This window comes from Octopus bimaculoides, chromosome 7 (genome assembly GCF_046866305.1).
Source record: "Octopus bimaculoides isolate indiv1 chromosome 7, ASM4686630v1, whole genome shotgun sequence".
NCBI lineage: Eukaryota > Metazoa > Mollusca > Cephalopoda > Octopoda > Octopodidae > Octopus > Octopus bimaculoides.
Window position 1 is genome coordinate 5,478,953 of NC_142934.1, and position 26,711 is coordinate 5,505,663.

At 37.3% G+C, this 26,711-nt stretch overlaps 1 protein-coding gene across 1 annotated transcript in view; it reads right to left on the reverse strand.

The window, feature by feature from the left end:
- Nucleotides 1-3,573: 3,573 nt before the first annotated feature.
- LOC106883202 (uncharacterized) overlaps nt 3,574-26,711 on the reverse strand; it is a 128,382-nt gene continuing 105,244 nt past the window's right edge. The window contains exons 4-5 of the mRNA XM_052969187.2: nt 13,045-13,554; nt 3,574-4,502 (exon numbers count right to left, since the gene is read on the reverse strand). Of these exons, the coding sequence (XP_052825147.2) occupies nt 3,607-4,502; nt 13,045-13,554 (1,406 nt within the window). The 3' untranslated portion in view covers nt 3,574-3,606. The remainder of the gene's footprint in view (nt 4,503-13,044; nt 13,555-26,711) is intronic.

Here is a 26,711-nt window from a genome sequence, read left to right on the forward strand (position 1 = left end):
TCTACATCGAAATGAATTAAATGTTTAAGTGGTTCGATACCTTAAGGAGATGAAACAATTATATACAAATAAAAACATCAGAGAAAAACATACACGCAAAAAAAGAACAACAACGGGAAACCAGATTGAATACTATAATAATAATAATAATCGAATTTTCTTTCGAGGGTTTGCAAAGTTTATATGAATAACGAAATATAGTAGTTCCCAGAAGGTTTTTTTGTTCTTCATAGGATTATTATTATTATTATTGTTATTGTTATTATTATTATTATTATTAATTTCATTATTATCATTGTTAAAATGTCGCTTCTAAGCATCATTATTTCTCCGTATCTATCTTATTACGTCAGAGGAAGCAAATGAAAGAAGTATATCTGTTCTATATATATAGAGAGAGAGATAGATAGATAGATATGTCTATGGCATCTATATTTAATCTAACTGAGTTATGGAGATATTACGAATGATTATACTTTAAAGCTTCTGATGTACACCCGAAAAATGTCTGTAAATCGTTACTGAAATTTATACATACATATTCTTCTCAAAATATATGCATTCTTATAAGAGCATTATATATATATATATATATATATATATATATATATATATATATTACAACCGATAAAAAGAATACAGTGAACTTGCCTTGGTGAGTGGAAAATCCAACGTTTCGGACAGAATCCTTCTTCAGTGAAAATTGAAAGGGGAGAAATTTCTGGATGTGTTCCGTATCAGTTGCAGTATTTTTTTTTTAAAACTTCGAGGATGTAAAAACTCTGCTGTGTCTCATTAGTTTCTCTCCTTTTAACTGTTTCGCTGAAGATTTTTGTCCGAAACGTTGGCTTTTCCATCATCCGTAACAAGCTCACTGTACTCTTTTTATCGATCTTACCCTATAAGTCTTCACGATGCAGACCAACACCAGTTTCTTTAGAGTTTGTTTGATCATATATATATGCATATATGACTGTATAAGTGTATATGTGTTTGTAAAATGCATACATGGGAGCTATAAAAAATGATTCAGTAATTATAATACAGCTCTACAAATAGGATATAACGCTGTCTCTAGTCCGATATATATACAATATACATTAATAATTCGCATACAGTTTATGAAATATTCAAATTTGGATTTCTTTTTTTTTGTTATCCATTCGTTCATTTCATTTCATTTTTATATAATTTCATTTTTTTTAATAAGAAATTAATTTTCTTTTATTATGTCATATCAGTTATTGGAGAAATTAGATCCTCGTGAAGTGAATTTGCAAAGATTTCGATCAGTTCTTTCGATAGAAAACCAAGTGAAAAAAAAAAGAAGAAAAAAGCAGAACCAGAGAAGGTGGTGTGTTGTTTAAGATGTCAGCCTATTATTTACTTGTTCTAAGGAATAAAGTGACTACCGTAATGAAGAATTGCCCTCGGAGCCTGCGTGATTAGCCAGGCAACAATATTTGAATTCGTCTTGGTCTCCATCTGATATCGCTGCTTTGATATCTTGCTCGTTCACACACGTTAGTCACGGAAATGAACGAACAAGATGGCTTACTATGTGTTTGTTCTTACTATCTTTATTTTTTCTTTATCTTTTATTTATTGACGTCATTGGAATGCGGCCATGCTGGGGTACCGCCCTGAAGAGTTTTGTCGAACACATTGACTCCCAGTACTTATTTTCAAAGCCTGGTTTTTACTTTATCGGTTTCTTTGCTGAACCGCTATGTTACGGGGACGTAAACAAACCAGCATCAGTTGTCAAGCAGTGGAGAAAACAAGACACAAACACCACTCACTCACTCACTCACTCATGCACACACACACACACACACACACACACACACACACACACACACACACACACACACCACACACACACACACACACGATGGGCTTCCAAACAGTTTCCGTCTACCAGATTCACTCCCAAGGAATCTGTCGTCCTGGGGCTATAGCAGAAGACGCCCAAGTTGCCGCGTAGTGGAACCGAACCCAAGGCTACGTGGTCGCAAAGCGAGCTTCTCCACTCCACTGCCATGCCTGTGCCTCTTACTATAGAATAAGATAATTAGTACATCTAGTAATTACACATTAAGATAGTTGCTAGTCAGGCAATCAATGCCATTGGCTTCTACATGATACACATCAATTCTGACGTCTCTGCTGAAATTTCCCGTCCACTCACAAACAAAATGATTGTGCATATGTATGTGTGTTTGTCTACATATGTGAATGCTTGTATGCGTTTGTATGTGTGTGTATGCCAGCTACTGCTGCTCTTGGTCGTTATATGATACAAATTTCGCCACCTACATATGCTCATTGCTTCAATTTGAAATCCTGGACGATATTCATGACGGCCAAACATTCGCGGCTGATAAAGAACGGCGTGAACAGACGACAGATGTGAACAGACGACAGTTGTGAACAGACGACAGTTGTGAACGAAATTCATGTCGATTGACGACGAATTATGTCTGCAGCTGCCTGTTCGCATCTCATTGCATTGCATCAGCTTCTAACGCAAGATTGTCTATTCCGTACAATTTGTCATCCATCTTTTATCGACCTCACCATCCTCCTTTTTCTCATTGTCGCTCCCAGATGGAGCAATGTTTGGTGCCACCGCAGCTACCATCATCATAATCATAACCAACAGCAGACAGTATAACCATCAGATATCATTATTATTACGGTAGCTTCCGTCATCAGCATCCCCGCCATCTTGTGTACCGTCAGCGACATAACGAACGCGATGATGGCTGCTAATCGCTATGACGATCGCCAGCATTAACTCTCTTACACTTCTGAGGTTGTAACAAATACTTTTCACTCCTTCTTTTCTCACTCACTCCTCTCCCTCTCTCCCTCTCTTTTCCTTCTTTATTTCTCTTCTCCCTTTCACACACACACACACTCTCTTTCTCTCTCTCTCTCTCTCTCTCTCTCTCTCTCTCTCTTTCTCTCTCTCTCTCTCTCTCACACTCTCTTTCTCTCTCTCTCTCCCCGTCTTTGTTTCCCAAATATTGTCTTCGCCATCTTTGTTGTCGTTGTTATTACTATTGACGTGACAATTGTCATTGTTGCATTGTCATAGATAAAACCGGAAACAGTATTTCATCAGCAGTATCATAACCATCATCATCATCATCATCATCATCATCATCATCATCATTAGCACAATTATCATCAGAAACATCAATATGAACATAATTAATAGTAATAATAATAATAATAATAATAATAATAATAATAATAATAATAATAATAATTAATAATTCTTATTACTACTGTTACACCCTTCCGTCTCATTTATTCTCAACATCGCCGTTATCGTCGCCGTCGCCGCCATTTTCTTCAACCGCTTCTTCTCCCCACACCTTCCTCCTCTGTATCATCATCGTTTCTATTTCTTATATTAATTTACTTCTATTACGTACATAAACCGTGTAATTACTTAGAGTTATTTTTCTGGTTGTTATTACAGAGGATTATATTCATTGACTTGTTGATTTATTTGTTTGTTTCTCCTTTTTTTTTTTTAAATTATTCACGTATTTCTCTCCATTTTCTTTTTTTTTTGTTAATGCAAAGGAATTACTAAGAGACGAATGGTCTGATCTTTGTGCTGCGTAACTGCTTTCGTCTTGTGATTAATTCAATCAAGACGAACGAAGCAATCACCACACAAACGGCAAATAAGGCAACAGAAAGGGAGACAATCACCGCCACTATATTGCTACTGAGAGATGTGTCGGCAATATGGTGGGCGTCTTTACTTCCTTTCACCGAGAACCGTGACGACATCTTAAAGGTGTCTTCATTTTTAACCAACACCGACTGCGACGACAACAGCGGGCCCGATTCGTCGGAAACCGACAAAAGGGTTTCGTTACCGCCGTTTAACATCTGTTCGTTACAGTTCGACTGCTCACTGCTACCATTTTCTGATGCATTGCGAGACGTGTTTAATTGACACTGTTTATTCAGGGTTGTCAAACGCATTCCCAGCACACTAAAACTACTTCGGTCGGCGTCGTAAAGCATTCCATAAGAAGTATTGATTTTAATATCTAAGATCGAATGGTACGTGCCTTGAAGATTCCCAACTCGTGTAACCGTTACGTTCTCCTGAGTTAGCTTGTAGACGTGAGTAGCTGTTTCGTTGGTGTAATAATCAAGTAAAACTTGTGACGATGGTTCATCTCCGAGTGTTGACGGACTGACAGCAACCAACGAACTGGCGTTGTGTTGGCTTTTCAGGGAAAAAGCCTGGTAACCTATGTACTGTTCCAACGGTGGCAAGATGAAGTCGTTCTTGTACATAGTCTGTTGGTCATACGAACTTACATTCGTGATATACATCACTTGGATCGGTTTAACCGATTTTAACATGATATAGCATTCATTTAGAAAGTCCAATTGAAGCGCATCTGAGTCTTTGACCATATATGATGCCACTGTGGTTTCCAGGGTAACCGTCACGTTAGTTTCACCTGCAAAAATAAAACAAAGTTTGTAAATACATAAATAAAATTAGGTAGATAAGGGCTTTTCACTTTTACAAGTTTACTTTAGGTAGCGTATTTACTCGTGTATAAGGCGTATTCGCGTATAATTTGCACTCCAGTTTTTTCACTTAAAATTAAGCATAAAATAGTGCGACTTATACACGAATAAATACTACACACACACACACACACACATATGTGTTTAACGTTTTCTTGATGTCCTGTACCCATATATGCATGTATATATACATATAGATGTAGGTATAAACATATATGTATGGATATATGCATATGTTTATATATCATTTATATTATGTTTGAGTGTGTGTGTGCATGTGTGTATGTGTGTGTGTGTGAGTATACAAGTATGTATATATGCACATACATATATATGCATAATGTATATATATATATATATATATATGTATATATATATATATATATATATATATATATATATACGTACACACATATATATATATGCACATACACATACATTCACACACACACACACACACACACACACACACACACACACACACACACACACACACACACATATATATATATATATATATAGAGAGAGAGCTTTCTCTCTTAGTAAGCAAAAGAGAAAGAGAGAGTGTAAGCAAGAAAGAGACAGAGTGAAAGAGAGAGAGAGAGAGAGAGAGAGAGAGAGAGAGAGAGAGAGAGAGAGAGAGAGAGAGAGAGAGAGAAGAGACAGAGAGGAAGATATTGAAAGAGAGGGAGCGAAGAGATATAAATGAGACCGCTGGATGAATAAAACTCATTAATCAACAAATTGAATGAATGCCAGACGACAAATTTTTGCCTTCCCCAGTTGTTGACAGTATTTGCTGACCATTGAGAATATACTTCAACAGTTTCCCATCGTCACGTGGCTTACCGCATAACATTATTAGCCAATCACAGGTCAGGATATCTTAATGATTTATTTACGACACTCTTTTACGATATTAGCTGCCGCATTGTTTTATGGCAATCATCTATATTTGATACTGATAACAAATGTATGTATGTATGCATGTATGTATGTATGTATGTATGTATGTATGTATGTATGTATGTATGTATGTATGTATGTGTGTATGTATGTATGTGTGTGTGTGCGTGCATGTATATGTGTGTGTGTGCCTGTCTATCTATCTATCTATCTATCTATCTATCTATCTATCTATCTATCTATCTATCTATCTATCTATCTATCTATCTGCCTGTCTATCTATCTGTCTGTCTGTCTCTTTTGTTTTACTAACTGGATTGCGGCCATGTTGGGGCTCCGCCTTAGCCGTACAAATTAATCCCAGTAGTTATTTTTCTTTTAAAATCTGGTACTTTTTCTATCGGTCGTCGTTATTATTATTATTATTATTATTATTAGTATTATTATTATTATTATTATTATTATTATTATTATTATTATTTTAGTGTCCTTTGTCTAAGCTATTTCGTCACGCATCTTGTGACCTCTTCAGCCACTCTTTATTCCACGTGTCTTCTCTTTTTCTTTTTAGTTCATAGTATCTTTACAGACCAAGAGGAGACATGTAGGATAAAGAGTCGTTGAAAAGGTCACAGAATGTGTGACGAAAGAGCTTAGACAAAGGACACGAAATTAAGAACAGTAACAAAGCTGTAGTGAAGTCCAAGTATATATTGTGCGTGTGGTTATTTGGTACAAATATGACCATCCTCAATTATAACAGAAATGCTCGAAATGAGGAGTAGATAGACAGCCGACAACAGATGAAGGGTCCTTTCTCTGTGTTTACTTGTCCTGTTTTCCATTTTTCTCACGTTGCTTATGTATTTCATGTTATTTGCACCCTTGGTAACGTCCTGTACCCATATATGCATGCATACATATATTATATATTATCTATTACATATATATACACACACACAGATCTCTCTCTCTGTGTGTGTGTGTGTATGTTTGTGTGTTTGTGTGTGTGCGTGTGTGTGTCCCACTGCTTGACAATCGGTGTTGGTCTGATTACGTCTCCTCCGTAACTGAGCGGTTCGGCAACAGAGACCGATAGTATAAGTCCCAGACATTATAAAAAGAAAATATGCACTGGAGCCATATTCTTCAACTAGTCTTTCCTCTTTTTCTTCAGGCATGCAAGGTGTGAATTGAGGGACACTTGACTGCTGTTTCTAGCAGTACAAAAGAGCAGAAAGGAAAAGCAAATGAAAAACAAAACAAAAACAAACACCCCCCCCCCCAAAAAAAAGAAAAACGTGGAAAGGTTCTCTCTTTGGCACGTTTGTAGGATGGTGATGTGCCATATCAGTTTCGAAACAACTGATTCGAGAATGAACGAAAAATATATCGAACAAATTCCATGTGCGATATTATCGATTGGTTTTTAACCAAATTTCGCTTCGTTAACAAACCAAATTGAGGTTAATCAAATTTTGAGCAATTAAATGTATTCAATTATCAACCTTCATCTGCTCTTGTTGACGATAGCTAATTACAACCAGCGCAGCAGAATGTCTAAATAATGGACGTCGCAGTTCGTTACAAATCAGAGATTTTGGCTCACAGTGACACCAAATCCGTAAAACCATTTATTTTCCTTTAATGAAATAATTAAAGAGACGTCTCTATACGATTATTTCGGTCCGATATTATTCGTCTGTCAAATTTGAAGAATTTTCATTGAAATTATAAACATGCCGGGCGCTGGTGTGGCTGTGTGGTAAGAAGTTTGTTTCCCAACCGCATGGTTCCGGTTTTTGTTCCTCTTCTAAGCAGAAGATACTTAGGCAAGTATCTTCTGCTATAGCCTCGACAGGACCAAAGTCTTGAGAGTAGATTTGGTAGACAGAAACTGAAAGAAGCTCATCGTACACAGACACACACACACACATTTATGTGTGGGTGTCATTTTGTCTGTATTTGTCTCCCACCACCGCTTGACAACCGGCGTTGGTGTGTTTACATCTCCATAATTGTGTCCACGCAACAAAATAGAAAACTGAGGATCCCCAATAGTATTTTAAGGGACCATGAAAAATTCTGCTTTAGATGTATCTATTGCGAGAAACTTCTAGATTTCTTTCCCTAACAGTTTATATTAACAAGTTAATGTGTGAAAAACAAAACAGGGGAGTTCAGATTCCGCCGAGGTCGACTTTGCCTTTCATCGTTTTGGGGTCGATAAATTAAGCACCAGTTGCGTACTGGGGTCGATCTAATCGACTGGCCCCACCTCCACCAAAATTTCGAGCCTTGTGCCTAGAGTAGAAAAGAAAAACAAAACAGGAATTCTGAAAGAAGTTTCTATAAAACTAGTTTTTACACATCAAATGTTTATGGGGGTCCACCAGAATAAAATAGTAGTGAATGGGGTCCATAGATTATAATAATGGTTGAGAACCACTGCTTTAAAGCAATAACCTCGTCAAAGAGAGGAATGGTTAAAATCATCGGATTTTATTTTATTCTTTTACTGGTTTCACTCATTTGGTTGCAGCCATGCTGGAGTAACGCCTTTAGTCGAACGAATCGACTCCAAGACTTATTCTTTGTAAGTCTAGTACTTATTCTATCGGTCTCTTTTACCTAACCGCTAAGTTACGAGGACGTAAACACACCAACATCGGTTGTCAAGCGATGGTGGGGCGGGTGACAAACACAGGCACACAAACACACATATATATACGATGGGTTTCTTTCAGTATCCGTCTACCCAATCCACATTCACACATACACACGCACGCGCACCTCGTTTTGGGATCACCACTACTTTATTATCTCCCCTTCTTCCTAGCTCTCCTATGTAACCCCTCTGTTCGGCATTCGCCATGATAGATCGCTAGCTACTAAACCTTTTTCTATTTTCTCTCCCTGTTTATTTCTGTTGAAGAGCGTAGGCTCGAAACGTAAAAGACTTTCTCACTTCCCGAGCGTTAAACTAATACATCCATTTGTTGTTTACACATCCGTCTTCGTCTTTTGCTTTTTTTGTAAATTCTCACTATAGTAGAAGACACTTGCCCAAGATACCACGCAGTGGGACTGAAGCCGGAACCATGTGGTTGGGAAGCAAACTTCTTGCCACATAGCCACTCCTGCACCTCGAAACTTTGATTACAGATTGCGCTTAGCAGTCTCTTATTTCTACCCAGTTGTTTTATTCATTGTACACCTCCAAGAGCATTAGCAGTACAAGCGAAATACAAACTATGACTTCAAATTAACAGATTGCGGATTTATATTGCTTACCGCATATTCTGTAACGAGCCATAATGTGGTCTGAAGTTATATTACCCCACTGTGAATTTAAATTAGATTTGATACCTGTTTATTAAATATAGAACAAATAATTATAATTACAATGTAATTACGCTTATACAATGTAATTACAATTATAATTACGCACATGATTATAACTCGCGTGCGTGTGTGTACTCCATTCAATTTGATTCAGTTTTCTATCGATATTTCTTTTGCATTAATGATGAGGCTTAGGTGAAACCTATCAGATACGAAGTATTAAATGTTACCCTTTTTTAGCATATAGGGAGCATATTTTTGTTCCCTAAAAATCTTTCTAAAAAGTCTTCTCGAGTCCTGCATGCAAAGTTGAGCCTCCATAAACTAATTTTGCCCCTAACGCTCAAGACTGAAAGCTAATAAATCAAAAACATGTAAGGACAAACACAGGACGAAGAGTACAAAGGGTTTTGCGAAAAAGAAAGGTCCGTGTAAATATTAAAATAACAGCGAAAAATATAACAGTAATAATAATAATACTAATAATAATAAATACCCTGATGCAGTACCAGGCAGTGGCTCTCAGGGTTTCTGATCTTAATTGATTGGAAGTGTTATCATGTACATTGTTTTGTCTTGGTATAAAAAGTTGGGCTACAGAAAATATTCTGCTTACTACCACAGATTTGCTTCTCAGTTGTTTGACCTTAACCAGTTGAGCATGCCCCTTAGTGGCTGACGATATGTGCATTTCTGATCATATAACTGTCTAAGGGATAAAAATATCCGTTTATCTACCAGTATGATTACCTATGTTAACCCTGGGCATATATATGCAAGCATATTATGTTCATAGGTCACAGGTAATGACAAAGATAAACGTGAGTTTATCAGGAATCAAATTCAAAGTAAACAGAAAATGGAGAAATATTGATCAACAACAATTGGCTTATATCAGTTATTACTTTTTAATGTGTGTGTGTGTGTGTGTGTGTGTGTGTGTGTGTGTGTGTGTGTGTGTGTGTGTGTGTGTGTGTGTGTTTGTGTGTGTGTGTGTGTGTGTGTGTGTGCGCGCGCGCGCGCAGTAGACGAGTATAAAGTAATAATTGTTGTTAGTCAATTGTTGTTGATCAATATTTCTCCATTTTCTATTTACTTTATATATATATATATATATATATATATATATATATATATATATATATATATATATATATTTATTCGACGGGCTTCTTTCAGTTTCCGTCTACCAAATCCACTCACAAGGCTTTGGTCGGGCCGAGGCTATAGTAGAAGACACTTGCCCAAGGTGCCACGCAGTGGGACTGAACCCCGGAACTATGTGGTTGGTAAGCAAGCTACTTACCACACAGCCACTCCTTTGCAGCAACTCGTACTTGCGTCACTTGCGTCACTTGCGTCACTTGTGCCACTTGCGTCACTTGTGCCACTTGCGCCGCTTTCCCCACTCGCTCCCCTCGGCTTTCGCCGCTGCACTACCACAATGTCAGTCGTGTAATCGACTATACTCGTCTCCTACGCATTCCTTTTTGTGTAACGGAGCCTCACTGTGCAACAAAATCATCGTTATTATGGGTCTTTTGTTGAAATAAATAAATTAGCAACAATTTCATTATGGAAGTAATCACAAACACACACACACACACACACACACAAATGCAAAACAGATGATTCTCGTAATTAAATCCTGAAAGATGTGGTCTTTCTAATAATTTTCTAGCGTTAATTTGATAACTATAAAACCAGCGCTAATGAAATTGCTAAGACGCTGCCCGAGATACACAAATTCGCGGTGACACATACGCTACACCATACAAATAGTTTGCTGCAGTAGATAATTGTATTTGTTTTTTGCGGCTAACGTAAGACACATTTTCAACGGCAGCTATTTTTTTTTATCATATAATGTATATTTCTGCTTATATAAAAAAACTGGAACTGCTAGTAAACAATTAATATTTAATCTACGTATGAAATGAAATAGATAAAATTAATGTTTAATTCGTATAAGAAATAGAAGTATTTAATCTTCTGATGATATAGAAAAACAAAAGTAAAACAGAAGCGCATTAACACCCGTGTCTGAGTGATAACAAATAGTCTTTCTATATACAGAATTTGAGACTAGTTTCGTATTATCAGCTGTGGATTTTCCCTCCAGTTCCACCACCAATTGTCCTGAAAGTGTTATGAACGTCATGTAGCTTAAATTTCTTATCTTTTAGGCGCAGGCGTGGCTGTGTGGTAAGAAGTTTGCTTCTCAATCACATGGTTTCGTGTTCAGTACCACTGCGTGGCACCTTAGGCAAGTACTTTCTTCTATAGCCCCGGGCCAACTAAAACTTTGTGAATCGATTTGGTAGACGGAAACTGAAAGAAGCCTGTCTTATATATATCGAAAAACACAATATGTGCGTGTCTGTGTGTCTCTTTGTGTCCAATGGCTGAAGTAGCAAGAAGATAAAAGATTAATTTCAGTATCTGGGTGGTTAAAAAATAATCTTCTTATTTCTTTACTGCCCACAAGGGACTACAACCACAAACGCCCTTAAAAATGTTATGAACTTCACAGTTTCAATTTCTTATAATATCTTAAACCTTGTAGTTTTATAAGAAACCGATGACCGACAGATATGGTGTGCACAATACATATATTCTCGATTATCACAAGTGTTTGGTTGAAAAAGAAAAGACGTTTCTTCACCAATACCGTGTTAAATGAAACAAGGATAAAAGAATAATCGAATATGTAGGAAAAATAGGTTTTCATTCTGAGACCCCAAGTTGTCCTGAGCATTGTGAATGTTTATTGGGGAGCATTTTTGCGGTCCAGGCAGAGTCTCTGACTGATCGTCGACCCGTGTTATCAAAATCAAATAACATGGTTCACAATTGAGTATACCGTGTTATTCCGGATCAGATGAAGGAATCAGTGATAAACGAGGATAGTTGTAATAAAGTAGGTGACCATCACGTGACTCGAAAGTCCGATGCGTTAATATCTTCCGATTTTTTTCACATTCTTTAAAATACTATCGGGAAAAAAGTATGAACGGCTTGCAATTTCATTTTCTCCTACCGTACAAATCTGGGACCGTGTGCCTTACGTACAAAACCATAAATCCTAACAAAGATTTGGTGATTCTCTCAATTTTATGGAATCAAAAATTACTGTAACGAAGGAAGAGCAGTGGTGGTGGGTCACACACAAGCACAAAGACCCCCAGGTAGCGCCCAATGGGAAAAACCAATAAAAGGCGGTGTGGTCATGTTTAGAAAGCCTTTGATCATAGTTCTGCCTAAACAACAAAAACAGCAACAACAATAACAACGGCCAAACGTTATTCTCATGAAAATTTATTTACTCGTCTGAAACAATATGTTAAAATTGTGCGGTATTTCACAGTGAAGACAGTACGGGGTTCGATTTTACGCTATTGAAATACAGCACATGTTACATGATAGCATCTAAAAAATACGATACAATGGATTATTTAATATACTATGGATATAATTTAAACAGTAATACGATGAGCAATTACATGTATGATATGCAATGGGGATATGATAAACAAAGGGATGATATTAATGCATTTTCAATGTGATATAATTGAATAAGGGCTTGAAAAACATTATACAATATAATATAATATATATATATATATATATATATATATATATATATATATATATATATATATATATATACGTATGTATATATGCATGTGTGTATATATATCTATCTATATATATATGCATATATATGTATGTATATATATATCTACACATATATATATATGTATGTGAATATATGTATATATATATATATATATATATATATATATATATATATATATATATATATATATATATATAGTGTTCTGTTCCGTTGTTGGTAGGTCCAGCAAAAAAGTACTCTGTCCAGTGAGAGATAAATATTATTTAATAAAGATAAGATTTATATGTGAGCAACTGTAAGTTTCATGCGCTCTGATAGCAAATTGATCGGACAGGGTTGTATAACCTGCGGTGTACTATTATGCAGAGCCCAAATGAGTACAAGATAATTACATTGTACTCTACACAAACTCATTCGATTACGGTGCTATCCGAGTATGAAACTTCGTGTGTGTATGCATGCTTGTATGTATGTATGCATATATATATATATATATATATATATATATATATATATATATATATATATATATATATATATATATATATATAATTAGTAGAATGAAATAACTTCCTTACCTGTAATTTTCAGAGTGACAAGTATTTCTGGCGTCAAAGGTACAGCAACGAACATTTTCCCCCATGTAGTGACCGGTGGCAACATTTCCGAAGTGGATATCGGAGGTTCAAAACACACAGTACCATTTCGTGGGTCATATGCTGATATACCAGCAACTAGAACTCCGACTGGTCGGCTGGCGCTTATTTTCACACCGTCCATCAAATTGCCATCGTCCAAGGCCAGAACCTCGTTTGGTTTAATGGTGTAATTGAACTCCGTGTCCCCAAGTCCGCAGATAAGTAGGTCACACAGAGAACTGTTGCTGTTGACGGTCAGCGTGACATTGGTCAAAGTTTTTGGAATACCTTGAGGTAAGATGTAAACCGTTGAAGACATGTTTATAGACGTACTGGGGGTCATGATGACGTAATCACTTCCGAAAGTGTCTGTAGGATACAACTGGCTCCTGTCCCCTTTCTGCCGGCCGTACATAACACACACATCTCCTGTGGCTATTAGCAACAAAGCTGCAAAATAATAAAAATGTGATAATAATAATAAAGATGATGATGATGATGGTGGTGGTGGTGATAACAGCAGTAACAACAACAACAACAACGACAACAACAATTCCATCCGGCGTGCTAACGATCCTGCCAGCTCACTGCTTTACTACTACTACTACTACTACTACTACTACTACTACTACTACTGGTTTCAAATTTTGTCACGAGGGCAGCAATTTTGGGGGAGCGGGTGAGTCGATTACATCGACCCCAGTGTTCGACTGGTAGTCATTTTATCGACCCCCTCCTCCGAAAGGAGCTTCCGACTCAGAGATGCAGTTACTCGGACTCGAACGTGACGCCGGTCTGTCTCAGAGTTACGAGCTTGGACTCAGAGACGCAGTTACTCGGACTCGAACGTGACGCCGGTCTGTCTCAGAGTTACGAGCTTGGACTCAGAGACGCAGTTACTCGGACTCGAACGTGACGCCGGTCTGTCTCAGGGTTACGAGCTTGGACTCAGAGACGCAGTTACTCGGACTCGAACGTGACGCCGGTCTGTCTCAGGGTTACGAGCTTGGACTCAGAGACGCAGTTACTCGGACTCGAACGTGACGCCGGTCTGTCTCAGGGTTACAAGCTTCCGACTCAGAGACGCAGTTACTCGGTCTCGAACGTGACGCCGGTCTGTCTCAGCGTTACTCATGTTACAGTTGAGTGACCGGGGGTAACTTGAAATGAAGTCTATTTGCTGCTCAAGAACACAACACACCACCCGGTCGGGGAATCGAATCAACGAGCTGGCGACTGTGAATGCAACACGTTAACCACTAGGCCACGCACGTTCACGAAAATTATGCATGGACTTGTAAAAGAGAGAAAAGGAGCGAGAGAAAATGAGACGTGCCATATTTAATATGCGGTTTATATAACACTAGAGTGCTCGAGCCGTCAATAATAACAGCGTGTGTTTTACTAAACTTTCTGGTAATTATATCATTTGGGCTTGCATGTATGAATGTTCGATTTTTCCAATTGGCGCTATTGTTGAAGAATGTATATGATGAAAGTTGTTCATGAGAGTAAGAAGATGTAAATAAAAATGTCAAAATAACAGGAAAATAAGAAAATTATAGTTATCGCTTCTCAAATACTATCTATGTTCGATTACTTTTAATATGTACAATAAGTTGTAGTTAATCATTCATACAAACATAAAAAAAAGCATTAGTTGAACATTATGAGACAAAGAAGGGAACAGAACGGACATTCGATTGCAATAAACGGGGGAAAAAAAATGAATAAACCGAACGGTACAAGCCTGTGTCGAACAATTAGAGCTCATATCGAATAATCTAGAAAGTAAAGCCCATAAAGTGGGGCACATTCAAAAGCTTCAACGGATTAAGTGTTACTCACAAGAAGTAAAAATTACATAGGCGTGTGGTAACAAGCTTGCTTCCCAAACACATGGTTCCGGGGTTCAGTTCCACTGCGTGGAACCTTGGGCAAGTGTCTTCTACTATAGCCTCGGGCCGACCAAAGCCTTGTGAGTGGATTTGGTAGACGGAAACTGAAAGAAGCCCGTCGAGTGTATATATATATATATATATATATATATATATATATATATATATATATATATATATACATTTCAAAATGTAACGACATGTGTGAATCGTTGGCGATTTTCTTCGTCCGTTTTCCCTTCTATTGGACTTCCCTCTGTTTCCGAAGAAGAGCGTTTGCTCGAAATGTTAAACCATCTTTCTTTCCTTCCCTGAGCGTCTGCTAATACTTTACATGTACCACGTGGCCAGTAAAGAAATAAGAAACGTTAGCACGCCGGGCGAAATGCTTAGCGGTATTTCGTCTGTTTTAACGTTCTGAGTTCAAATTCAGCCGAGGCCGACTTAGCTTTTCATCCTTTCGGGCTCGATAAAGTAAGTACTAGTTGCGTACTGGGGTCGATCGAATTGACTGTCCCCTCCACCCAAATTTCGGGCCTTGTCCCTAGAGTAGAAAAGAATCGTTAGCACGCCGGGCGAAATGTTTAGCGGTAATTTCGTCTGTCTTTATGTTCGAGTTCAAATTCCGCCGAGGTCGACTTTACCTTTCATCATTTCGAGGTCGATAAATTAAGTAACAGTTGCGTACTGGGGTCTATCTAATTGACTGACTTCCCCCACAACCCGCTGCAAAAAAAAAAAAAAATCGGGCCTTGTGCCTAAAGTAGAAAAGAATTAGACGCAATCAATAATGCATAAGAACCATCTCATATCGAAGCAAGGAATTGTGGGATTTTGAGTAAAATCTAGGGTTAAGAAACTCCGAATGATCTGGTGCAACATGAAATGTTTTGCTCAAGAACACAATTAAATCGCCCGTTCTGAGAATCGAAATCTCAACCATGCGATTGTGAATGCAACACCATAACCACTAGAACACTCTTCTTTTCTATAATTCATTCGATAAGTTCCACAAATTGGTTATTGTTATCTGTACATTATAAGGCAAGTATGCAGCACAATAATACAATAACGGTGGGAACAGCAAAATTCAATATGAATAAGCGTGCACACAATATATTGATGCTTATATTAACATAGATAGAAAAACCTAAGCCATTTAGACATTCAAATGTATTTATGAATATATTTTCTTTTTTTTTTATTATTTATCGGCAGATAATAAAAAAAATAAAAATGATGCAAGGGCCGAGAATTTAGTGCATTGTACTTATCGAAACAACAGTTGGTTAATAATATGTATGTATCTCTCTCTCTCTCTCTCTCTCACTCTCTCTCTCTATCTGTCTGTCTGTCTTCTGTTTATCTACCTCTCTCTCTCTCTCTCTCTCTCTCTCTCTCTCTCTCTCTCTATCTATCTATCTCTCTATCTATCTGTTTATCTATATATTTACTTCTCTCTCTCTAGTTAACTCTCTCTCCCTACTTACCCCTCTCTCTCTCTCGCCCTCTATCTATTTATCAATTTACTCCCTCTCTCTCTCTCTCTATCTATCTATCCTATCTCTCTACTCGTGTCTTGAGTTCTATTTTCCTGTTTGTATCACCAAATCTATTTATGAATATTGATAAAAGACATTTCTCCATTTGTCAACGCAAATTATCTCTAAAGAAATTTAGAATGTTAGTATGAAGCTGGCATTCACTAAACAACCTTAGTTTACACACGAATCCTTAAGAGGAGCTTACGATAGCCACACGATTCTCTGGATTCTCACAACTCATTTGCATTCTGCTCAACTCACTAACCCCGAGAGCGCTTAAGTGGCTTACACACAATGATAGAAAAACTACATATAGATGTGTCGCGGAGAGATATTCCTATTCTTCGAAAGGAAAAAAATACAAAGTGTCTTATCAGAATAAAATGAACTCTTTTGTATGACGAATGTGCCGAAAGGCCTACCGTTTCGATCGGATGACTAAAGCCACTGATCCCAGTTGATTAAAATAATTACTTTTTACTGACCAAATCAAAGTAATTTTGTTCAATTCCGGCAAGGTCATTGATCCCTACTGACTAGAATGCTTATCTTTTACTAACCAAATCAGTACAATTTTGTCCCGTTCCGGCATTCCATGCATTGCATATAATAAGAGTGAATTTTGCGTGTATATTTAGAGTTGAATGGTTAATGTAAGCATGATAATCTGGTAATCTGCCGAGTTAGCTTTCTTTATTTGCTTTAATTTGTGAATTTACAATTATATATAATGCCGAGCATACATATTAGTGAATATTAATACAAACATGTTCGCTTAATATTTTGCATTCTGAAATTAATACTACATGAAGAAGGTTGCGAAACTGCTGTAATCCCATGGAAGTCACGTGGTTAAATAAGTATATTTTCCTCTGCCATGTCTCCTGAATGTATATTTCTATATGCTCCTCATAGAATAATTTTATGGATTTTCGATTACATGGATACTCTACGAGTACATTACACTTCTCTGTAATCGATTCTCTGTAATTGAGTGAACTGATAGCCGAGTCTGTCAGAGGAGCTAACTCTGATAGCCGGACGATTCTCTGAATTCCTATGTTAAGCTGCTCGTTTGCATATATATATATATATATATATATATATATATATATATATATATATATATATATATATATATATATATATATATATATATATATATATATATATATATATATATATATATATATATATATATATATATATATATATATATATATATATATATATATATATATATATATATATATATATATATATATATATATATATATATATATATATATATACGTGGTTTAGTGGTTAGGGCATTCCGCTGACGATCGTAAGGTTGTGAGTTCAATTCCCGGCGATGTGTTGTGTCCTTGAGCAAGACACTTTATTTCACGTTGCTCTAGTCCACTCAGCTGGCAAAAATGAGTAGGACCTGTATTTCAAAGGGGCCAGCCTTGTCACACTCTGTGTCACGCTGAATCTCCCTCAAGAACCACGTTAAGGGTACACGTGTCTGTGGAGTGCTCAGTCACTTGCACGTTAATTCCACTAGCAAGCTGTTCCATTGATCGTATCAGCTGGGACCACCGTCGTCGTAACCTACGGAGTGCCCCGATATATACATACATATACATACATACATACATACATATATATATACATACATACATATATAAAAATACACATATGTGTATGTATGTATGAAATAAACCAATAAAACGAAACAGGTGGAAATGAACGGAGGTGTATTATGAGCGAATCACTTTCTTCCCTTTTTTTAAAATAGAAAATGTAATACTTTACAAACTGTTTTTTGCTGGTTTCGACTGTTTGTTTTCAGTCTTATCAAAACCAGTAATTTTATCAAACATTCAGTTCGCCACATAATGTAATTTTTTTCGAATAATAATATTTTTATTTAATTCATTTCGTCACATTTTGACTGATTGACTGGTACACTCCCCAGATACATATGTATATATACACACACGCACATGCACACACACACACATACACAAACACACATACACACACACACACACATGAACACACACATAAACGTACACACACGCACACACACATATACTCTTTACTCTTTTACTCTTTTACTTGTTTCAGTCATTTGACTGCGGCCATGCAGGAGCACCGCCTTTAGTTGAGCAAATCGACCCCAGGACTTATTCTTTGTAAGCCTAGTACTTATTCTATCGGACTCTTATGCCGAACCGCTAAGTCACGGGGACGTAAACACACCAACATCGGTTGTCAAGCGATACATGCATATGATCGCTGTGGTGTTCCGTTACAAGAGAACTACTCATTTAAGACGAATATGTGTTCATAACACACTCAATTCCTGAGCGCAAAAAACTCTGGGACTGCCGGTGTTTCGTCATCGTTGTGTCTCGTCAGCCAAAGACACCCCACTCTAATGAGCCTCACAAAATTTTAAAGCTCTTGCTTATAATTTCAGCGAACAAAACGTTTACTGATCCTGCTGACACCTATCAGCCAATAATAAATCGCCAAATGCACGGTGAACAGCGAGATTTACAACGATGGGTTCCATATTGGTTCTTAATACGTTCTGGTAAATTGGAAACTGGCCAAGCATAACCGTGATTAGCACATTTATGTTCGAATCTGCTGGAATGCATTAAAAATGAATATGCCTAGGTCTCCACGAAATATCACATGTACTAGAACACATACTTTCCAAGATAAGGAAATAAAGTAGAACGAAAATATATGCACGGGTGTAGGTTTTTAGTTGTTGAATTTGTTTCAGCTGTTACGGTTACGGCCAAAAACAAAGCTATAAATACAAGGAGATTTTATCTTTGAATCATTCGAAGCGATCAGGAAACTATCGTGAAAAAAAAAAAGAAAAAAACACCACCATCAAAGAGGAAAAAAAAAACTGCATGTAAAAAGGCTAAATTTCGCTATGAATTTGGAAGTCATCCAATCAATAGCTTTTTTTGGTTAAGAACATCTGAACTTGATAGGTATGTTAATGGATTTGACCGGTAGCTATGTGAAACACATCAACACGTTAAAACTGACGAAAGAAAAGAAAAAAGAATACTAAAATATTAAGAGTTAATAATTGTTTATTCAATGTGACGAGAACTTTCAGATTTAAGAGTGAGTGGGGAAATGATAGTATTTTGCGTGCTCGCTTTTCCCACAACTAGAGACGAAAGGGAAATGAAATTATCACAACCGATAATCCCAAACAGGTCGCGTTTTCTGTTTATGAGAAGAATATTTGCTCTTAACTGCGTGTGCTAAGAACCATGATAAAAGTTATTTCCATGATTTTTTAATGGATATTTGAAAAGAAAAAAAACCCCCGAATGTCATGTAGCCAATTTCCATCAGTGGTGCATAAATAAGAATGTAGTGTCCTTATAAGTATTATGTACGGAAGCTTATTTTTTTTTCAGGGTGAGGAAAATATTTTATCGATACGATGTAATACCTGAATCGAATTCATGATCCAGAAATTAGGATTGATATCGTGAAGTCACCAATAACGTTTTCTTTTTAGAGCAAATGCTTGAAGAAATAAGAAGAACAGGATATTGAAATGTTCGTACTTACAAGATCAGAAGCAAGTAATTTGTTATAATAATATTTTCAATAGTAAACAATACGATAATAAACAAGTTTTCGTTAGCCATGGAGTTGGCTTACTCATAGGTTCTTTGCGATGCTGTATCGCAAGATGAGGGACTCTCAATGTGGTCACTTGGCCTGTTAGAAAGCGCAGCCAAACTTCCGCAAATCAAACGCTTACTGTTTAAAAGAAAGGAAAGGATACATTCGATTATCTAGTCCCAAGCACTCTTAAAAAGATGGGATTGCCAAGGCTGGAATGCTTGCGATCATATGTTCCGCTTCGTCAGAGCTGATCTGGGGCTAAACAACACAGCACTTGAATTCATATATCAAAGACAAAACTAGTGTAAAGGGGAAGTGTATTAGAAGCAGAGAATAATTGACTGAACACGGTTTCGTCCTCAATATATCATGTAGATAGACTGAAAAGCATTCATCAGTAAGCTACACAGACACCCGAGGATACCCCAAACATCTTCTGTTTGCTATATATATATATGTGTGTGCATATATATAGGGTGTTTAAAAAGTCTCTCAGCAGTTAATTTTTTTTTTATTCTGACTCTCCAACAGTCAGACTCTCTAAGATGTATTTCAAAACGTGTAGAAGAGTCAACTTATGTATTGAAAATGAATGAAGGACGACACTTTCAACTCATCTTATAAAGTTTTTTAAAGTCTTGTAAAGTCTAATATATTCTTTTGTAGTCTTATACCACCTTATAAATATTTTATTTTGCAACAAAATACTTACTGCGGAGAGACGTTTTGAACAGCCTATGTAAATATATATATATATATATATATATATATATATATATATATATATATATATATATATATATATATATAGCATAGTATATACATACGTACATTGATAAATGCATACATAAACACACACACATGTGTTTTGTATTGATCAGTATTAACTTATCTAGCACTGAGGACTAACTGCCAAGCTATCCTAAGTTTTTACCTAAGACAGAGGAACTTCATTCTTCACAGGGGACAATATATAAAGCTAAGGGGGGGGGGGCGACTTAATGATTCCTGGAGGTGCATAGGATAATTTAGCATAGTTGTTATATTCTTCGAAAATTCACATAAAAATATACATACAAGCATGTACGTACATATACATAAATCTATAGCTATATATATATATATATATATATATATATATATATATATATATGTCTGTCTGTCTGTCCGTCCGTCCGTCCGTCTGTCTGTCTGTCTGTCTGTCTGTCTGTCTGTCTGTCTGTCTGTCTGTCTGTCAGTTTGTCTATCTATCTATCTATCTATCTATCTATCTATCTATCTATCTATCTATCTATCTATCTGTATACATGCGTATATTTATCTCGATTAATACTGTGTTCCTTAATACACTAAATTTATGTCGGCCATAACAATTTTATGTCAGCCATAACTCTATAAACATGAACGACATTACCCAACCAGACTCAAAATCGCTGTATGAACTAGTTTCCTCTTTTGATGAGATATAATCTGCATGTGTTGGTAATGCCATGTTTATAAATAGCTTTTTACTCCAGTAATTGTATTAATATGAAATATGTTGTGAAAGTAATTCAATTGCATCGAAATGACAGCGTGAGTAATGGCTTCCAGCTATTCAGGCAACATTTTGTTGTTCCATATTTTTTTTCCGTTTCTATAATCTCTTTACTGCTACTACTCCTCTTGTACATATGAACGTGGGAGTAGTATTAAGGCAATTATACGTGGTACTAATTGGATCATCACGATAAAGGTTAATTTTTTTTTAACAGGTTTCAATTCCCTTCGGAAGCCTATAAAGAAATAGATCATATGGTGTCAAAAGCGTGGCTGTGCGGTCAAGAAGACCACTTTGCAATCAAGTGGCTTCGGGTTCAGTACCATCGCGCGACACTTTGCGCAAGTGTATTCTACTATAGAAGGAGAAAGAAGAAATGCACTCAACACCAGAGCTAAAGACACTTCCGAAAGAGGTGGGCACCACGTCGAAAACGCTAGAGGAGTAGGGGCCGAAACCGGACGTGGTTCCTCCTGGGTCCTTTAAAGGAGCTGTTGAGGTAGCAAACCACGAAACGCGGTTGGAATTCCTTCTTTGACTATCTCTGCCAAAAAATGCCTTTAGAGTTCATTGTGGTTGTGAAATTTCCATAGATCGGAGGAGTGAGAAAACCTTGCTTAAGCTTTCATTTCCTTTTAACATTCTTCACTTGTTTCAATCATTGGACTGCGGCCATGCTGGGGCACCGCTTTGTGAGTATTTAGTCGAAGTAATGAACCCTAGTACTTCTCTTTAAGTCTGGTACTTATTCTATCGATATCTTTTGCCGAACTGCTAAGTTACGGGCACATAAGCAAACCAGTATTGGCTGTCAAGTAGAGGGGAGGTTAAACTCACACACACACACACGTGTGTGTGTGTATGTGTGTATGTGTGTATGTGTGTGTGTATGTGTGTGTGTGTATGTGAGTGCGTATGAGTGTGTGTTTATGTGTGTGTGTTTGTGTGTTAGAGTGTGTGTTGGTGTGTTTGCGTTTACGGCGGGATTCCACACAATTTTCGTTTACCAAATTCACTCTCAGTGCATTAGTTGATCCGGGGCATTAGCAGAAGACACATGACCAAGATGCTGTGTAGGGGGATTGAATAAGAAACTACGCATCCATCCATCCATCCATCTATCTCCGCCTACTATTTACGGAAGGTTTCTGGAAGGTCTCTTCAAGAAACTCCTCGCACATATTCGCCCGCTTTCTTCCCAAAATTTAATGCCCTTAGCTTAGATTTTGGGGGCTTACCAATTTTGAACAGTCTCAAGTGTAACAGGCTGGAGGAGATGTCCTCCTGGGGCTAAAAGCAACAGTAACATCCACCCCTAGGGGTCAGCCACACTTAAGTGGCAATATACTACACTTTATCGTGCAGTTACTGTTAATACTTCATTTAGAGAATTAACATTGCTTGTTTTCACCTTTTCAATATCAGTGAAGAATGTCACTGGAAAAGAAGATATAAGATTGGCCAGGTTTTTCTCTCTCACCAAGGTCATCAGCTGTCGAACGCCGACGAAGGGAAATAACCCTGAAATCCGGATACGTTCGTGCTGCTGGTCGTGGTGAGAGGGATAACTCCCTTGGCAAACAGGACACAGTCGTGTGTCGATAAGCCAGCTGGAGGAGATGTCCTCCTGGGGCTAAAAGCAACAGTAACATCCACCCCTAGGGGTCAGCCACACTTAAGTGGCAATATACTACACTTTATCGTGCAGTTACTGTTAATACTTCATTTAGAGAATTAACATTGTATATATATATATATATATATATATAGATAAATATATATATATATATATATAGATAAATATATATATATATATATATATATATATATATATATACATATATATATATATATATATATATATATATATATATATATATATATATATATATATATATATATATATATATATATATATATAGCGGCGTACGTACACCTTTTGCTTACACTCTCCGGCTGGATTACTAAGCGTGACCAACTGAGACTATAAATATTATCCAACCATTTCGTTCTTGGTTTACTCCTAGGTCTCCCGCCGAAAGGGCTCAGCTGGAAAAATCGGTCTTGTAGTTCTTTCCTGTGACATTCTAATCCCATGTCTGTTGTACCAGAGCTGTGACTTCTCAATGAGGAGAAGAGCGATTCAACTTGGAGAGGCTCTCCGATCCCTGAATTGTCGAGTAACGTTAGTTCCGAAATCCTTGGGAGGAACTCCAGTTCAGCCGCATGTTTTCGCGATCGTACTCTTTCGGTCATTACCCAATATGCATGAGCATGGGTGAGGATAGACACAGAAACCGAATTGAAGATAGCGAGTGGTTTTCAGATCGAGTATTCTAACCACAAAGCTTCGATTATTTAAACACTACAACGTTATCATTATTACCGAAGACTACGGATTTGTCTTTGAAGAATTCAGTGATGACATTCAAAGCGCGAGACTAATTTCACACCGACGAGTGTGAGTGTGTGTGTGTGTGTGTGTGTGTGTGTGTGTGTGTGTGTGTGTGTGTGTGTGTGTGTGTGTGTAGGGGGTGCGGCTACAGAATGAGAAGTGCCATTGTGATTTGCTGGTGTAAATTTTCGTTGTTGATGCAAAATATTTTATTTAAACCTTTTTGATGTAATTTGTTTTATTCCTAATTGGGTAATCAGAGAGAAAGAAGGAGAGAGAGAAAGATAGAAGAGAAGAAGGAGGGAGAAAGGGTGGCAGTGAGAGAGAGAGAGAGAAGGAGAGAGAGTGAAGGCGAGAGAAAGAGAGACAGACAGAAAGATAGAAAGATAAAGAGAGAGAAAGAGAGAGAGAGAGAGAGAGAGAGACAGCCAGACAGACAAAAAGAGAAGGAACAAGAGAGAGAGAGAGAGAGAGAGAGAGAGAGAGAGAGAGAGGTAGGGAGAGCGAGAGAGTAAGAGAGTGCAGAGGAGAGAGAGAGAGAGAGAGACAGAGAGAGAGTGAAAGAAACAGAAAGATAGAGAAAGAGAGAGAGAGAGGGAATGAGCAAATGACAGAGAACGAGTAAGTGAGCGAGAGAGAGAGAGAGAGAGAGAGAGTGTGTATGTGTGCGAGAGAGTGAGAGAGAGGGAGAGAGAGAGAGAGGGAGTGCAAAAGCAAGAGCTCATGCGCGCGAGCGAGCGAGCGAAAGAGAGAGCGAAACAACATCATCAGCAACAACATCAACATCATATATATATATATGTAGTGCCTGTTGTAATTTTCTGAGCTCAGACTATCAATTGGTTATTGTTGCACCCAATACATTATGATCAATAATGTAACTCAGAATGTATCGATTTCTTATTTAGCCACAAGACCACAGATTATTTAAGTGATACTGATTAATGGCTCCACAAACAACATGGGCTAATATATGTTTAGCTAACTATTCTCTTGCATTACGACGACGAGCCATTAACTTTTCTCTGGACAAGATACCAATATAGCGTCTAATATATTTTCAGAATAGCATAGCTAGTTGTTATTCTTTGCAGCTAATGTCTAAAGCCTACGAGAGCTTACGAATAATAAAATGCTTCGCTCGTATCTTTAATAAGCCATGTCTTTCTTATTTCTGATATATATATGTATATATATATATATATATATATATATATATATATATATATATATATATATATATATATATTCTTTTACTTGTTTCAGTCAATTGATTGCGGCAATGCTTGAGCACCACCTTTTAGTCGAAGAAATCGACCCTTGGACTTAAGCTTTGTAAGCCTGGTGTTTATTCTATCGGTCTCTTCTGCCGAACTCTCAGCATCGGCTGTCAAGTGATGGTGGCGGTGAGGTGGGGGGGGGGAGACAAACACAAACATAAACGCACACATATAAGAACATATATATGTATATATACACGACGGGCTTCTTTCAGTTTCCGTCTACTAAATCCACTCACAGGACTTTGGACAGCCCGAGGCTATATTAGAAGACACTTGTCCAAGGTGCCATGCAGTGGGACTGAACCCGGAACTATGTGGTTTGGAAGCAAGCTCCTTACCACACAGCCACGCCTATGTCTATCTATCTATCTATCTATCTTTCATTAGTATATCTACGTTAAGTATGATACACTGAATGCTATGTTGATCAAATACTATTTTCGTCGCTAATAACGAATACAGGTGTGTGTATATGAGTCTGTATGTGTCTGTATGTGTGCGGGAATGATCGCACACATGCACACACAGACATTATAGAATACAGTACGTGTATAGACGTGTCGTGAAATATAACGCGGCAGAATCCATCCCTAGTTCTCAATATCACGGTGCTCATATCAAATTTTATGCTGTATCAGTTTTCTTAATTTTCTTTCAGATTAGTCAATTGGCACGCCTGATTTTATTAACCTTCAGTCGCAGTGATCCGGCGATCGAACAGTTCATTGTCGTATAAATAGACTTCTTAATTCTCTAAAGACTGAACGAATTTAAATGCTGATCTTAGTTTGACATCTTTTAAATAATTGACGAATACGAAACAACACGAGAACCTGGCCATTAACGTATTCACTCTTTTAAACATTGGTTCTGAGTTTATTAGACAGTCTCAAGTTAATCTTGTTCCCTCACACTCTCTCTCTATGTATGTATGTATGTATGTATGTATGTATGTATGTATGTATGTATGTATGTATGTGTGTGTGTGTTTGCGTGCGTATGTGTACGTGTGTGTTTATATATATGTTCTTTTATTCTTTTACTTGTTGCAGATATTTGACTGCGGTGATGCCGGAGCACAACCTTTAGTCGAGCAAAATTGACCCCAGGACTAATTCTCTGTAAGGCTAGTACTTATTCAATCGGTTTTAAATTTTTGCCGAACCGCTAAGTTACGGGAGCGTAAACACACCAACATCGGTTGTCAAGCAATGATGGGGGGGGGGACAAATACAGACACAGACGCACACACACGCTCACACACACACACACACACACACACAC